General features: G+C 33.3%; 1 protein-coding gene and 1 pseudogene across 1 annotated transcript; one reads left to right on the top strand and one right to left on the bottom strand.

Annotated features, from left to right (window-relative positions):
* Positions 1–13,593, top strand: LOC141673111 (ruBisCO large subunit-binding protein subunit beta, chloroplastic-like; annotated as a pseudogene).
* A 1,067-nt stretch (positions 13,594–14,660) lies between these two features.
* LOC141673110 (uncharacterized) lies at positions 14,661–17,001 on the bottom strand. Its single transcript, XM_074479844.1, has 4 exons — positions 16,844–17,001; positions 15,800–15,884; positions 15,010–15,660; positions 14,661–14,927 (listed from the first exon to the last, which is right to left on the bottom strand). The coding sequence occupies exons 1-4, from the start codon at positions 16,999–17,001 to the stop codon at positions 14,811–14,813; spliced, it is 1,011 nt and encodes a 336-aa protein (XP_074335945.1). The 3' UTR covers positions 14,661–14,810.
* Positions 17,002–17,620: the final 619 nt, after the last annotated feature.

Below are 17,620 nucleotides of genomic sequence, written 5' to 3'. Positions count from 1 at the left end.
ATGGGAAAGAGCGGTCCATTTGCTGCTTCAATTTTCACATGTTTTGCCCTTATACAACTTATATTTCAATAGAATTTTTATTAAAATTTAAGTAAATTAAATATTAAAAACTATTTTACACATATATATATATATTCATATATTTATATTTGATAATTTGTGTATATGACTTCAATCAATATATCTTAACATTCACACGGTTGGATCGTTGAAAAAATTATACAAAAAAATTATATTGGTAGTCGGGACCGAATCTTGTGTTTGGAAGTAGTGATTTTACCAGATTTTTCTATTTTCGTCATTCAAGATGAATTTAAAATTTTTTAATACTTTTTTCATGTAACTATAGTAATTATATGTAAACATCCGTACGGTTAGATCGTCGAATAAATCATTTTAAAAATTTATATTGTTCATCGGGAACGAATCTCGTGATGTGAAGTAGTGCTTTTACCATATTTTTCTATTCTTGACATTCGAGATGAATTTGATTTTTTTAATACTTTTTTCATGTAACTAAAATAAGTATATCTTAACATCCCTATGGTTGGATCGTCGAAAAAATTGTTTAAAAAATTTATCTTGGTCATCGGGAACGAATCCCATGTCGGGAAGTAATGGTTTTACCTGATTTTTATATTCCTGACATTCGAGATGAATTTGAAATTTTTTAATACTTTTTTCATGTTACTAAAATAAGTATATCTTAATATCCGTATGGTTGGATCGTCGAAAAATTCATTTAAAAAATTTATATTGTTCATCGGGAACGAATCCGTGTTGGGAAGTAGTGCTTTTATCAGATTTTTCTATCCCTGATATTCGAGATGAATTTGAAATTTTTTAATACTTTTTTCATGTTACTCAAATAAGTATATCTTAAAATCCGTACGGTTGGATCGTCGAAAAAGTCATTTAAAAAATTTATATTGTTCATCGGGAACGAATCCCGTGTTGGGAAGTAGTGCTTTTACCAGATTTTTCTATTCCTGAAATTCAAGATGAATTTGAAATTTTTTAATATTTTTTTCATGTGACTAAAATAAGTATATCTTAACATCCGTACGGTTGGATCGTCAAAAAATTCATTTAAAAAATTTATATTGTTCATCGGGAACGAATCCCGTGTTGGGAAGTAGTGATTTTACCAGATTTTTCTATTCGTGACATTCGAGATGTATTTGAAAATTTTTAATACTTTTTTCATGTGACTAAAATAAGTATATCTTAACATCCGTATGGTTGGATCATCTAAAAAATCATTTAAAAAATTTATCTTTTTCATCGGGAACAAATCCCGTGTTGGGTAGTAGTGCTTTTACCAGATTTTTCTATTCCTGACATTCGAGATGAATTTGAAATTTTTTAATACTTTTTTCATGTGACTAAAATAAGTATATCTTAACATCCGTACGGTTGGATCGTCGAAAAAATCATTTAAAAAATTTATCTTGTTCATCGGGAACGAATCTCGTGTTGGGAAGTAGGGCTTTTACCAGATTTTTCTAATCTTGATATTCGAGATGAATTTGAAATTTTTTAATACTTTTTTCATGTGACTAAATTAAGTATTTCTTAACATCAGTACGGTTGGATCGTCTAAAAAAACATTAAAAAAATTATCTTTTTCATCAGGTATGAAAAAAAAATCTAGTACGAGGCAACATCCAACGGTTTTCTATGAAAAAGTCTTGTCTGAAATAAATTGTGACAACAGTTTTTTTGAATAAAACCGTTGTTTTAGATGATCAACTTTTTTAAATTTTACGGCTGATATTAAATCTACTTTTAATCAACGGCTTTAATTACACCAACTCAACAATTCAAGTGAATGCTTTTTCACCAATCACATGGTGCCACCTCATCATAAGCAACGCTTCAGAAATTTCAAGAATCAGACTTACAGACAACGGTTTTCTATGAAAAAGGGTTGTCTTAGATGAACATTGACAACATTTATTCGAACAAAAGCTGTCGTGTAAGCATAACAGCGTTTTTTAATCTAACGGCTGATATTAAATATACTTTCAATCAACTGCTCTTATTACACCAACTCAACAATCCAAGTGAATGTTTTTTCACCAATCACATGGTGCCACCTCATCTCCTCTCAATGAACGTCTCTCATTACACCAGCTCACCAATACAAGTGACAATGGTTTTATGAGCAAAACGCTTGTGTGATGTCGTGACATACAACAGAAGAAAAACACTTGTATGTCAAGTGATATTCAGACAACACAATGAAAGTACGTTGTTTGATTCCAACTTAACTAATCCATTGAGAAAACACTTGTCTCATTCCAACAACGGTGTTTCACAACGTTGTCTTCATTACTTTTAGACAATGCAAAATTAAACTATTGTACAAACTACCTCATTTGCACAACATAGCTTTAGAAAAGCTTGTCTGTGTCGATTACCTAGATAATAGTTTTTAAAGCATTGTAGGAATGATGAAATCTTTTGATTTAAATAACACCTTATCTCTTAAAACGGTTGTCTGATACGATATGCTAGACAACAGTTTTAAATCTATTGTAGTAAAGGGATTCACACAACACCCATTTTCTGGTTTTTAAAAAGCTGTTGTGTAAAATTTCTGGGCAACACTTTTTTGGTCAAGCGTTGTCTGATGGGTGTTGTCTGATGGTATTTTTCTTGTAGTGCCTTATCTCTCTCTCTCTCTCTCTCACACATACACACACACACACACACTCACACGCATACACTCACGTGGCCCTTGCGTCTTGTATCTTATGGCTCCATCCTACCTTTCCCATTTAATATTTACCATGGTTGGGTATTCATTTTCCATGTTTCATTTTATAACCTTTTTCATTTATAGGGAATGTGATTAGAAAAGAAGTTGGACTTACTTCAGACAAAGTTGACAAAGATGTACTGTGTCAAGCAGCCAATGTTGTTCTGACAAAGGATGCAACCACAATTATCGGGGATGGAAGTACGCAATAAGCAATTAATAAGCGTGTATCATATTAGAAACCTCATCGAAGTTAGTAAGCCCTCCTTTTGATTTTTTCAATTCCACAGCTTCACTTTAATCCTGACAACTTGTTCTTCATCATGCTGGCTGCAAAACAAGCTTATGAAAAGGAAAAACTTAATGAAAGAATTGTAAAGCTTTCTGGAGGTATTGCTGTCATTCAGGCATGTTTAATATGATTAATTCACTTAAGCTTCTTAATTGATGACACATTAAAATTAATTTATAGTTATTTCAAATTACTTTATGTGTAGGTTGGAACACAAACTGAAACATTGGAAGGAAAAAAAACGTAAGAGTAGAAGATGCTCTAATTAAGTCTTAACGCAACAAAGGTATGCATATTTTTCTGGATAAAAAGGTTATACTGGGAACATGGCTTCTTTAAAATAGGGAGGCTAACCAAGGTACCAAACATTTCTCTGGCAGCTGTTGAGGAAGGTGTTGTTGGTGGGGGGGGGGAGCTCTACTCTTTGAAGGGTAGCTGCAAAAGTTGATGTCATTAAGCATAGTGTGGAGAATGATGAGGCAAGCGTAGTTTTTTTTAATTTCACCAGTTGACAATATTCGGATGTATAAATATTTTTTTCGAGATCACGTCGAAATCGATCCTCTTTGCAACTGTGTTAACTTTATGTAAAGAATTTGATAAAGTATATTTCATTTTCCCCACCTTTAAAAGCATTGAGAACTCTACAGAGTACTTTACGGGCAACCATCGTCTAAGTGATTGAGAAGTAACACTTAGATGTGACTTGCAGGTTGGAGCGGATACAGTCATAAGAGCTTTAAGCTATCCTCTCAAGTTAATTGCCAAAAGTGCTGGTGTTCAAGGAAGTGTTGTCAGTGAAAAGGTAATTGAAACCATTTGTTTTTACTTTTGTTTTTCATTTCGATGAGGTATAGTTGCTCCGTGATGTAGTACCTTTCATTTTAAACAAAATTTTGCAATCTAGTTACTTACCTCAGACGACCATAAATATGGATCTAAGGTAGCAACCGGAAACTATGGAGGGAGTAATAAACTTCAATTACGTGTACTTGGTATTTCCCGGATATATTGGTTCTCCGACATTATTCACATTGTATAAGATTTAGATGCTTGCTCGTTCTTCTCCTCATGAATATTATTGACATCTCCAAAATCTTCTCCTCTAAAAGCATCCTTCAACATCTCATATTCATTGAATACATCTTCATAATCATTCATTTCTTCATGCCTTGAGCCATCTTCTTTTTCATAATAATATGCCATATGGAATAAGTCTCAAGAAAACCGACGACATATAAGTGAAACTCGACATAGTGAATGAGTTGAAAGAGTTGATTGTTACATGTATAACACGGACATCTAATCAAAAGTTTTGGATAATCCGGTTCCTTGCAATTTTTTTTTCAAATGCTAAGAAATCTTTGACCCCTTTGTTAAATTTTTCCGTAAAACCATAAAGTAATAACCACGATTTTTGTAATTATATGGATATACATTTTTGAAAGAATGCCCAAAATACACTACTTTCCAGCTTCAAGTGCCCAAAATACCCACATGCGGGAAAGCTGCCATTTTTACCGACTGAATGCGCATTTGTATCATGCCTATCCTATTTTTTTGAAAATTTACAAAGGATACGCATGTCATACGCATGTCATACGCATGTCAGACATGCGTATCCACTGTTTACTGTAGCAGTGGATACAACCCATGTCTGACATGCGTATCCTTTGTAATTTTTTTTTTAAAAAGGGTATGCATGATATGAATGCGCATTCAGTGGGTATTATGGGCAGTTTTCCCGCGTGTGGGTATTTTGGGCACCAGACCCCCAAATGGTGGGTATTTTGGTTTTTTACCCTACATTTTTCGCATTATTTGGTTAGATAAGAAAATAATATTTTATTATATAGATTAGTTACAAAATAAGAAAACTTATATTTTTATATTAAAGGTATAAACATTTCTAGTTATCTAAAATATTTAAGTAAGGTTAAAAATAACTGTTTTAATTTATATGTGCATAATTTTAATTTAATACATATTTATTTTATGATTAGGATTTAAAAATAGGTGTAGTTATGTTGTGTGTATATATATTAGTAAGTGTTTTGTGTATTTTAAAAATTCAGTCAAACACTACATGTTAACAAATAGATATTTTTTGTTTAAATTTGTGATCACGTACCCACTAATCCATTTAATGCCGAGTACTAGTTGAAACAACCTTGTGTATAAATTGGCTATTAACATATCACTTATCTTTGTATAACTTTTTCTATTTTGAGGTTTATTTTGGCAACATAACTTGGGAGATATTGCTATTAAGGTAATTTAACTTTTCACACTTTTATTTTTATTTGAAATCTTTTAAATATTTTTGCAAAGATTTTGGTTTTATAAAATTATGATACTTGATCCACTAGTTTAGAATTATTTTCTTGCTGGGCTCTTTGGCTCATTACTTATTAATTTTTAGGTGCTTAGCTTTTGGGATATCTTAAAGGTGGACCTGATTTGAGCTTGTTTTGCAATAATGTTTTAGTGATTATGTTTATTTTGGAGCTGCGTCTCCCAGGATTTGTTTTATTTTCAGCTATATGATGTTATTTATGTTTGGAATTAAAAATCGTATAGGCTTATTTGAGACTTATTTTAGGCATGAATAAAATTTGTAGTTTTAGTTTGATATTTAAGTATAATTTATTATCTGAAAAGTAGGGGTATTACACATAATCAGCGAGAATAATTCGTTTAGTGATCCAACTAGTATAGTAAGACATCTACAAATGAAAAAAAAATGCTAAGACAATAACATATAATCACACACACACAAATATATATATATATATATATATATATGTTGAACATGCAACTAAACGTAACAATAAATTACACAATTAAATGCATATAAATAATGAAAGAGGAGATTAAAATTGAATACTTACATTGGAGATTGTCAAAATCGTTGTTGCTATGCCATCATGTATTTTGACTAATATGTAGATATGTTTTTTGTTAGAAAAAAAGGCGGAAAGAATGAAATGTCAAAAGAGGCAGTAGCATTTTGCACATATTAACTTATGATGACGGAATTGATTTTCCGTCGTAAGTTCTATTTAAAAAAACATTATTTTTGAATGGCTAATAATAAATGCTGGTAGATGTCATTTATTTTAGAAGATGGGCAAATTTACGACGGAAAACATTTCCGTCGTAATTTATAGTTAAACGATGTCATCGAATCCAATGAAGCTTTTATTTTCCTTTTTGTAATTAAATTTAGTTATGGAATAATAATAAAATATTTAATTTACGACAAACTAACATTTCCGTCGTAAGGTTCACACAACGTCATTTTCCCGCAGGACTGATTATCACATTTTTTATTCATTTGACGGAAGGTTTTAATAATAAAATAAGAAACTTACGACAGGTGATGATTTACGTCGTAAATAATATTTCGTCATAAGTTAGGCGCACATTTTTTTCTGTTGTAAAGTTATCGTCGTAAATGTTTAGATTTGTTGTAATGGTAGTAGAGCACAACTAGACTCCAGATATGGTCGAAGATAATAATTCATAAAAGAGCACTATAATTTTAAGTGGTAAACAGTAATAATAGTATACTCACTACTACATAAATGACCTTCATCAACATTCAAAATAATTTTTAAAAATGCTAAAAATGTAGCCACAAGTCGTAAGGCAACACTTTGGTCAATTTTGAGGGTGCTAGAAATTTGCATGTGGCATTTGATGTTATGCCAACACATTTTATAGAACTATGCCAACATTCATAATATGTTGCCTTACGGTCCTATAACAATATTTTTTACTTAATAGCAACACCAGCGCTAGTGTCGACTTTGACTAAACACCCTTACGTCAATAGTAACACAATGTTGACGTTGCAATAAGAATGTTGATGTTGCCATAATTCTTATTGCAACATCTTCTCCCTCTATACCAACACTATTTAAATAATATTTTTTATTTTTTTTCCAACACCTTATCATGTTATAGCAACACCGGTTAATTTATTTTTCCCAACACCTTATCAGATTATAGCTACATGTTTAGTGAATTTTTTTTGGCAGCTTGTTATCTAATAAAAAAACATCATAATATAAATTAAATTAATCCAAAAAATAAAAACCAGATTTGACTCATTGAACTTAAAGAAATATAATATAAATACATATTTAAAGAACTTCCAAGTCATACCAACATAAACTTTCAAGTACATACTAGTTCAAATTACTACCACCTAAACTTTCCACTTAAATAAAATTACATACTTTAGAAACCGGTTTATATAGTTGATCTTTAGCTGCTAATGAACCATGTGTCTGTAGTGCAGTTTCCTTGACACTCCTTGACTCATTTGTAGCTTCACAATGTTTCTAGAACTTTGGCAGACCCTATTTGCTCAAAAGCAGCATTGTCCAAACCCAAACCAAAATATTAATTCACATAAAAATCTTGAAGTTAGAGGACTAAGTAGACAAGATTATGAAAATAATAATAATCCTCATCTTCATTATTATAGCAATATAATGCTAGAAATCATATCTTTAATTATACGTGAATTAGTATTTACCGTCAACCCGAATTACAGAACTCTCTATGCTACTTAAAATTTCTGGCAGGCTCAACGATGGTCTTGAAAGTTCCACTAAAGTAACCTACAGGAAATGCTTTAGTAACAAGTCAGAAAGAAGTTTGCTAGATATCTATTCTGTTCCAAAACATAAAACTAAGTGTGATTTTTGAATCAGGTAGATTGCATTGGCTTAAGGGTAGACTTGAATTGTTTTTGTATGTTGTAGCAAGTACTTAAGACTAATTTATAACTTAAGTGTATCATATAAGGTTTTCTACAGCTGAGACCTTTATATATATACTAATTTTCTTCATGATCATGTGTATCACATCTCTAATCAAGTAGAAATTATAATAGTTCTATTCCAAGCCCAATATTAAATGTAACAAATATGACCTGGCTTGGGTAAAAATACAAAATGATGAATGATGATCCAAATATTGAATCCCAGAACTTGTGGAATGCATGCGAGTTTTACATCCAAGAATTGAAGATTGATGCATAATTATACGGGTGTGTAAAAGTTCCAATCATCTTATACGTAAGCATGATACGGGTGTGATTAAGTGTAGAAGAAATACCAATGAAAATGCCAACCTGCATTTTATATTCTTTGCTTTTAAATATTGCGGCTACCCAGTGTCTAAACATTTGCACAATACTTTTAAGATGAATATAATTATATAACTTATTTATAGGCAAAATTGAACAAATAAAGCCTTCTACAAAGTGGATAAAGAATATACAACTTTTCTACTCTAGTTTCAACTAAGATATATCATATTATTGGCACCTATAGATCAAAAGAAATTCTATTGACAGTAGAAACAGAGACTATAACAACCCAAATGGAGTTTTACAATGCCGGTTGTAAAATTTTAATACCTAATGGACCAACAACCAAGACTCGTAGTGTATAATCTGTCTTATAAGACTCTTTAATGAAATATACGTTCTCAGCTATAATCTGATGAGGAAAAGAAACCTATCGGATCCCCTTATTGTCCATACGAATTTCAAACTTCATATTGCAATTAGAGCATATATATTATGTTTCCTAATTATAACAGTTAGTCATTATCAGACTAAATTATCGTATAATGTCATACCTCCGGTGGATGGAATTCTTTGAAATAGTTCTGGGAAAAAATCCAAATAGTTTCCGATGAATGCGGCCCGCCCAACAAGTCTAAATGAAAAAATATATAAAACTGCACCTTTAGAGTTTTTCATTTTTCAAAAAGAAAACATTGACACAAGGAAACAGAATAATCATATAATGGAAGAAATTTAAAAATCATACCTTTCTCCAACAACATAGCTACAACATAGCAGAAGTGAATGCGTCCTAGGGGTAGGACGCGCCCTAATCAAGTGGAATGCACTCCATAGCTTATTTGGATGAACAGACTAGTCCTCGCTTCATGCTTGTCCTCGCTCATGATAAGGAAAAAGGCTTGTCCTCGCTCCGGGCTTGTCCTCACCCAGGACAAGGCAAAGGTTCGCTACGGGCTTGTCCTCACTCAGGACAAGGAAAAGGGCTTGACCTCTCTCCGGGCTTGTCCTCGCTCCGGGAATAAGCTAGTTACATAGCGTGTATGGCTACTCCGGTTGTTGCTAGCAAGACTCTATACAATATAACAGTACTTGATAATTGATTATGACCTTGCATAAAGATAAATTTACTTAGAATAGAAGTCTGGTAGGGTTGCTAGAGAGCGCGGCTACTAACTACTTGCATATAAGACTATACAACTAGACGTGCCGGAGGTTTCTTTGCAATACTGGAGACTATACTGTCTAGCTATAGAAGGCATCTATTTGCTTAGCTTGTCCTCACTCTGGGCTTGTCCTCGCTCAGGACAAGGCAAAGAGCGTGTCCCCACTCCGGGCTTGTCCTTGCTCAGGATGACGCAACGGGCTTGTCCTCGCTCACGACAAGGCAATGAGCGTGTCCCCGCTCCGGGCTTGTCCTCGCTCAGGACGACGCAACGGGCTTGTCCTCGCTCAGGACAAGACAAAAGGCTTGTCCTTCCTCAGGACGACGCAACAGGCTTGTCCTCGCTCGGGACAAGGCAAAAGGCTTTTCCTCGCTCAGGACGACGCAACTGGCTTATCCTTGTTCAAGATAAGGTAAAAGGGCTTGTCCTCGCTCAGGACGACGCAATGAGCTTGTCCTCACCTGGGACAAGGAAAACAAGAACAACCTCATGACAAGGCAACCATGGAGAGAGCAATGGAGATTATTTTCACTAACATATTTGTTGTAGGTACTCTTTGAAGAATTCCCTCCTTGAGTCGGTCAAGGAGGGGGATATCCGGGAAAATCTTGAAGGCCTCCAGGGGTATGTCTGATGATTGAAGACCTCCTCCTGTATTCAACGGATATCCTCGTTGGGGATGCGGGGTTTAATATTGGTGTGTGCTTTGGGAGATCTGTTCTTGCATTCAACGGATGTCCTCGTTGGAGAACTTTGAAGTCATCCTTCATTTTGCACCCAAGAACTTGGGATCACCTGTCCTGTTATCTGGTGGGTTATTCGGGGGACAGGAACACGTCCGGTATTTGGGGTGAACCGTGGCTATACTGCGTTCGTAAATCAAGGTAGATAGCTGTAGAGGAGTGTTATCCTTGCGCAGGGAGATGCACTATCCGTGAAGTCCTTCGATTACGGACGAGCCTTGGGTCATCGCGGTTGGGACTTATAGTTGTACATTCCTAAAGCTAGTGGAAGATGGATTCTGGAGGGACTTCTACCGGGCCTAGGAATGAGAAGTTTAAACACATTAGATTTCTTATTCCCCAAGAACTACGTCAGGCTTGATCCCTATATAAAGGGTACATAGGCACATTGAGAGGGGTTGAAAGTTGAGAGATAAAAAGGAGTCACTACTAACCCTAATCAATCTCAACCCCTAATTCATCACAACGACCATACTCCGCTCAATTTTTCGGTGAAGAACCACCATCTTAGATCTTGATTCCAGCAACGAACTCCAAACTTTGTTGTTACTAAATTCCTCCGTCAACACTTTTTGTGAAACTTCGATTACTTGAGGTTTCTCTAGCCTGCCTCCCTGAGAAAACAAGAAAATCAAAAATGTGATTAAAAAATATAACTACATACAATTGAAAAACAAATTGCTTACTATGACTCACCAATTCTTTACTATGTCTATTCAAAATCTTCTGGTCTTCTACACAAGTAACATTACATTGTGGTTCGGATTTGTGTTTGGAAAGGAAAAGATTAACGAATGAATTGCAGAGCTCTCTGGAGGTGTTGCTGTCATTCAGGCATGTTTAATCTGAAATAATACACTCAAGATTATTAATTGGTGACACGCTAAAATATAGTTCTTTTAAATCACTTTATATATAGGTTGGAATACAAACTGAAACAGAGTTGAAGAAAAAAACGTAAGAGTAGATGATACTCTTAAGTCTCAATGCAACAAAGGTATGCATATTTTGCTGGAAAAAAAAGGTTGTAACTGTGAACATGGTTGCTTCAAAATTGGGAGGCTAACCAAGGTATCTATCCAAACATTTCTCAGGCAGCTATTGAGGAAGGTCTTGTTGGGGTAGCTTTACTCTTTTAAGGCTAACTCCAAAGGTTGATGTCATTAAGCACAGTGTGGAGAATGATGAGGAAAATGTAATTTTTTTTATTAATTTCACCAGTTGACAATACTCGGGTGTATAAAATAAATTTTCAAGATCACGTCGAAATCGATGCTCTTTGCAACTTTGTTAACTTTATATAAATAATTTGATAAAGTATATTTCATTTTCCCCCCCTTTAAAAACGCTAGAGAAATTTATGGAGTACTTTATGGGAAACCGTCCTCTAAGTGATCGAGAAGTAACACTTAGATGTGACTTACAAGTTGGGGCGGATACAGTTAAAAGAGCTTTAAGCTATCCTCTCAAGTTAATTACCAAAAATGTTGGTGTTCAAGAAAGTGTTGTCAGTGAAAAATGTAATTCAAACCATTTGATTTTACTTTTATTTTTTATTTCGATTTGGTATAGTTGCTTTATGATGTAGTGCTTTTCATTTGAAATAAAAAATTTCAATCTAGGTACTTATCTCAGACGACCTGAAGTATGGATATAATGCAGCTATCAGAAACTATGAAGATTTGATGGTTGCTGGGATGATTGACCCAACCAAGGTGAGCGATGTGTTAAAATACTGCAAGCACATTCAATATCAGGTCAATAAAGCTTTTTGCTGATGGTATTTTCTGAATATTTAATAGTCAAGTCAAAAAAATCAGGATGTAATGATATGAAGAAGCTTAAACTAATTTGAATAATTAGAAGAAAATTAAATAAATTTTGTACAAAATATAAAGAAAGCCAATCAAACATCACATCATAAACTGATATCCATTCACTGATCCACCTAGTGACATGCAGATCAAATAATTTCAAGAATTATACCTTTAAACATCTTTGATTCCAGGACTTTGTATTTATGTTAGTGCTGGTAATTTACATAGTTGCTTTTCTCGTCAATCTTAATATAATTATTTTTTTGTGTACTTCCTCTTTATCGTGATTCCATGTTAATTTTAGGTACCTATATATTTTTCCATGTTGAAGTCAATTTCTGAAAATTCTTACAACCATTTCACTTGAAATAACTTATTACTCAACCAGTTTTTTTAATATGGTATTCAACTACGAGAATCTTTACAAATAATCTCATTCACCAAACTTTGTTGTTACTAAATTCCTCCGTCAACACTTTTTGTGAAACTTCGATTACTTGAGGTTTCTCTAGCCTGCCTCCCTGAGAAAACAAGAAAATCAAAAATGTGATTAAAAAATATAACTACATACAATTGAAAAACAAATTGCTTACTATGACTCACCAATTCTTTACTATGTCTATTCAAAATCTTCTGGTCTTCTACACAAGTAACATTACATTGTGGTTCGGATTTGTGTTTGGAAAGGAAAAGATTAACGAATGAATTGCAGAGCTCTCTGGAGGTGTTGCTGTCATTCAGGCATGTTTAATCTGAAATAATACACTCAAGATTATTAATTGGTGACACGCTAAAATATAGTTCTTTTAAATCACTTTATATATAGGTTGGAATACAAACTGAAACAGAGTTGAAGAAAAAAACGTAAGAGTAGATGATACTCTTAAGTCTCAATGCAACAAAGGTATGCATATTTTGCTGGAAAAAAAAAGGTTGTAACTGTGAACATGGTTGCTTCAAAATTGGGAGGCTAACCAAGGTATCTATCCAAACATTTCTCACGCAGCTATTGAGGAAGGTCTTGTTGGGGAAGCTTTACTCTTTTAAGGCTAACTCCAAAGGTTGATGTCATTAAGCACAGTGTGGAGAATGATGAGGAAAATGTAATTTTTTTTATTAATTTCACCAGTTGACAATACTCGGGTGTATAAAATAAATTTTCAAGATCACGTCGAAATCGATGCTCTTTGCAACTTTGTTAACTTTATATAAATAATTTGATAAAGTATATTTCATTTTCCCCACCTTTAAAAATGCTAGAGAAATTTATGGAGTACTTTATGGGAAACCGTCCTCTAAGTGATCGAGAAGTAACACTTAGATGTGACTTACAAGTTGGGGCGGATACAGTTAAAAGAGCTTTAAGCTATCCTCTCAAGTTAATTACCAAAAATGTTGGTGTTCAAGAAAGTGTTGTCAGTGAAAAATGTAATTCAAACCATTTGATTTTACTTTTATTTTTCATTTCGATTTGGTATAGTTGCTTTATGATGTAGTGCTTTTCATTTGAAATAAAAAATTTCAATCTAGGTACTTATCTCAGACGACCTGAAGTATGGATATAATGCAGCTATCAGAAACTATGAAGATTTGATGGTTGCTGGGATGATTGACCCAACCAAGGTGAGGGATGTGTTAAAATACTGCAATCACATTCAATATCAGGTCAATAAAGCTTTTTGCCGATGGTATTTTCTGAATATTTAATAGTCAAGTCAAAAAAATCAGGATGTAATGATATGAAGAAGATTAAACTAATTTGAATAATTAGAAGAAAATTAAATAAATTTTGTACAAAATATAAAGAAAGCCAATCAAACATCACATCATAAACTGATATCCATTCACTGATCCACCTAGTGACATGCAGATCAAATAATTTCAAGAATTATACCTTTAAACATCTTTGATTCCAGGACTTTGTATTTATGTTAGTGCTGGTAATTTACATAGTTGCTTTTCTCGTCAATCTTAATATAATTATTTTTTTGTGTACTTCCTCTTTATCGTGATTCCATGTTAATTTTAGGTACCTATATATTTTTCCATGTTGAAGTCAATTTCTGAAAATTCTTACAACCATTTCACTTGAAATAACTTATTACTCAACCCGTTTTTTTAATATGGTATTCAACTACGAGAATCTTTACAAATAATCTCATTCACCAAATAAAATATTGTACATAAAAGTAATTAGGGAAATTATGCGGATGAAATATCCAAAATTTTAGAATTAGTGAGATATTTTTTAAAAAATAATACTATTTTTTAAAAGTATACCCCATTTGTATTTTAATTTTACATGCACTGAATTATTTTGTTTCAAGTGTACTGAATTTTCTTTTAGTTTAATATAATTACATGATTTTTAATTACTAGACAAATATAGTTGTAAATACACAATATTTTTATAAGTATGTGCAGAGATATCAGCAAGTTTCATTAATTCATGTTGGTTTGAATAAGTTCCATTTATCATCAGCATAGATTTACAATATTCAAAATTAGCAAAAAAAATAGACTTACAATTTTCAAAACAGTCCGTACAGCACAATTTTTAAGTTTATATATACATATATATATATATATGTATATATATATATATATATTAGTTGATATATTGTGCAGTGAAGTCAGGAAGTCTCATTCATTTACCTGGCTTGTAAATGTAATACATAAAGGCCAATCTGCTAGTCTGGTACTATTTTGATTAAACTTCAAGAGAATATTTTGTAAACTAGAAGATTACAATACAAACAGAGAGTTGTTGAACATAGAATTTTAAATCCATCCTACCATTATTAGTAAATCAGCAAATCCACCTCCGACAACCAAACGTATAAAAAAAAGTAGCAGTGAACAACACACAAAGACATTAAAACATAAGTGTGCTCATACAAACACATACGTAAGAAAATAATTACTTATGCCTTATTTTTATTTTTTCGTTTGTTCTTTGTCCCAAATTTGAGTAGATTCTCCATGCTTATTGTGAAACTTCCATTACTTGTGCTTTCTCTAGCCTGTGCGGCCCTGCCACCCTGAGAAAACAAGCATACCAAAAATATGATTAAAAAATACAACTACATACAAATGAAACACAAATTGTTTAGTATGGCTCACCAATTCTTTAGTATGTCTATTCAAAATCTTCCGGTCTTCTGCATTTACAAGTAACATTACATTGTGGTCCGGATTTGTGTTTGTATGATCGGCTTCAGGTTCAGAGAAGCATGTGTAATAAGTGTTTTCAGTACCATTGCCTCTCAGATTCGAATACGGAACTGTATACTTTATTTCTTGTACCACGCACAATTTTTTATCACCATGTCCAACCTTTTTCGTGCATCTAACATGAACAGCAGATGGAACTGGGCAAGTTTGACTCGCACTGCGCCAAAATCTTTCAAAACCTGCGGTGCTGACATAATTTGCTACATCAACCGCCTTATCGTTCCCCTCATCCACCAACTTCAATGCAAAATTTGACCCGGTTTTGTCGCTAAATAAGTCCAAATTCTTTAATATATGCATAATTTCATCACAATTGTTGTTGTACAAGTATAGAGATAACTCCAGGTAATGTTGTACATTGAGATCCAATTCCAAACCATGTTTACCATACTCTTGTATAAAGAACCGGAAATTTTGTTTTACAAAACCAATGTCTAATTCGTTATCATCGTAATCGTAGTCAGCATTCCATGTTTTTACTCCTGACCATATATCATATATCCTTTGTCGTTCGGAAGCCGTCAATGAGTTGAGATATACCTATACAAGATGTCCAAACAAAAGTATATATCAATAATAAAGCATATAAATTGAGCATATACAATCAAGAACAAATTACAACAAACGAAACATACCGTTAATTGATAATATACGTCATCATATCCTTCCAGAGAAAAACTCCGTGTTGTGCAAACCAGATTCCTTTTTCAGTCAACAACTCGATTTTCTTTTCAAGTTCTTCGTCATTGGAGTCGATATTAATGCTGGGTACCCAAAAGAAGGCATGAACAATGAAGCTATTCGCCAAATTCTGAAATAACGAATCACATATTATATTATGGCTATAACATCAGTTGAGTTAGAAAAATAAATAAAATCTCATCAACTTTCACAAGAGTTAGAAAAATAAATAAAATCTCATCAACTTTCACAACAGTCATATTTCGTAACTTACAATACGTAGATAATGGTCAAAAAGAAAACTTACATAAATAAAACAATCAAAAACTAACTTCTCTCACTAACACTGCATCATCACATTCAGTTATTCACAATAATTGGTATGTAAAATAATTGCGACTGCACAGTGTTAATATTGTGTTATAGTATTAATAAACTAACAAAGTAAAACAAATATTATAAACGGAAGTGACTATAGACTTAAAGTAAACAAAGCTGATCACGACCATATTATAAGCAGGCACCACAAAGAAAACCAGGGAGACATATAAACAAACAAGAAAACAACATATTAATAATACGGAGAGGAAGAGTGTATGGTCGGAAAAATTACATACCATTGTAAAAACTATAAAATTTCTATGTGACTTAAATACAATAGGGGAACCCATATATATAGGAAAAAAATATGATGGACTTTGGTTTTATATCACAAATCAGATTTAAAATATTTTCTTAATTTCGATAAGTATTTGAATTTCCACCTCCTTACCATATTTTTCTACTTGAAATTTAATTTTACTTATTTGATGAGATGAAACCTATAACAGATTTCATTTTCACAGAAAACAAATGCAGTCTTCAAAAATTCCTTTCGAGCTGGCAAGGCCTTTAAAACCGTAACCATTGAGTTGTTCAGTTGCTGCACCTTCTGACACAGGAGCTAGGAAAACCATTAGGATCAAGTCAGGTTGGTAAAACTGCTTTGGGATGGATCAACCACACTTCTCCATGATGAAAATATCCTGTGTATACCACTTACAAGGTCTCTATTCCAAACTTCATGCCAGCTGGTAGCAAATTGTTTTCTGGGTGATCAAGGCTCTGCCATCTAAAATCTTCTATGTTACTTAAGTCGTGATCCTCATCTCTTGGAACCAGATTTCCTGTATCTAAGAGTTCTCCAACAGGATTCTTCATTGATCAAGTCGTATTCGATGACCAGATTATCCCAATACTACTATCCACCATTTGCAATGTAATTCTCTTGCTATTGGCCTGTACCAAGCCTGAGGTATTCTTTCGAGGATGGTCTCTATTAGCAACCCATACAACTGTCCCTCTTGACATTTTCCTGTACAAGATGCCCAGATCTTGATTCATCGAACTGTCTGGGCTGAAGAATCCAAGTTCGAACTCTCCACCTGCTGATGTGATAGTGTCAAAAGTCTTATGTGTTCTGACGGTGTCTCCTGCCTTGGGGTTTATCAAGCCAGAGGATAGAATGGAGCAAAACAAAATGATAATACCCAACTCCATTGTATTACACTACAAAAAAAACGCCTGAATACAACCGCCCAAAAAACGGTTGTATTTAGTTAAAATACAACCGGATTCGGTTGTATTTAACTAAATACAACCGTTTTTGGTACCGGTCGAAAATGCTCGAGTCATATTTAGTAAATCGGTCGTATTTAGTATAAGAGCGGCTAAATACAACCGCTTAACTTCGACCGAAAGCGGTCGAATTTATTTTTTACCTAAAATTTGAAAATCCCGCCCAAAAATTTGAATTTTTGAAAAAATTTAAAAATCCGCC

The sequence above is a fragment of the Apium graveolens genome, chromosome 7 (assembly GCF_009905375.1).
Source record: "Apium graveolens cultivar Ventura chromosome 7, ASM990537v1, whole genome shotgun sequence".
Taxonomy (NCBI): domain Eukaryota; kingdom Viridiplantae; phylum Streptophyta; class Magnoliopsida; order Apiales; family Apiaceae; genus Apium; species Apium graveolens.
Note: the sequence above shows the minus strand (reverse complement) of the source record. Positions and strands in the feature narration are given on the sequence as shown.

Coding starts and splice junctions, on each gene's coding strand:
- LOC141673110 (XM_074479844.1), bottom strand. CDS start 17,001: ATGAAGAATCCTGTTGGAGAACTCTTAGATACAGGAAATCTGGTTCCA. Junction 15,885..16,843: donor AAGTTTGGAATAGAGACCTT/GTAAGTGGTATA, acceptor TTGGGTACCCAG/CATTAATATCGACTCCAATG. Junction 14,928..15,009: donor ATAGACATACTAAAGAATTG/GTGAGCCATACT, acceptor TTGTTTTCTCAG/GGTGGCAGGGCCGCACAGGC.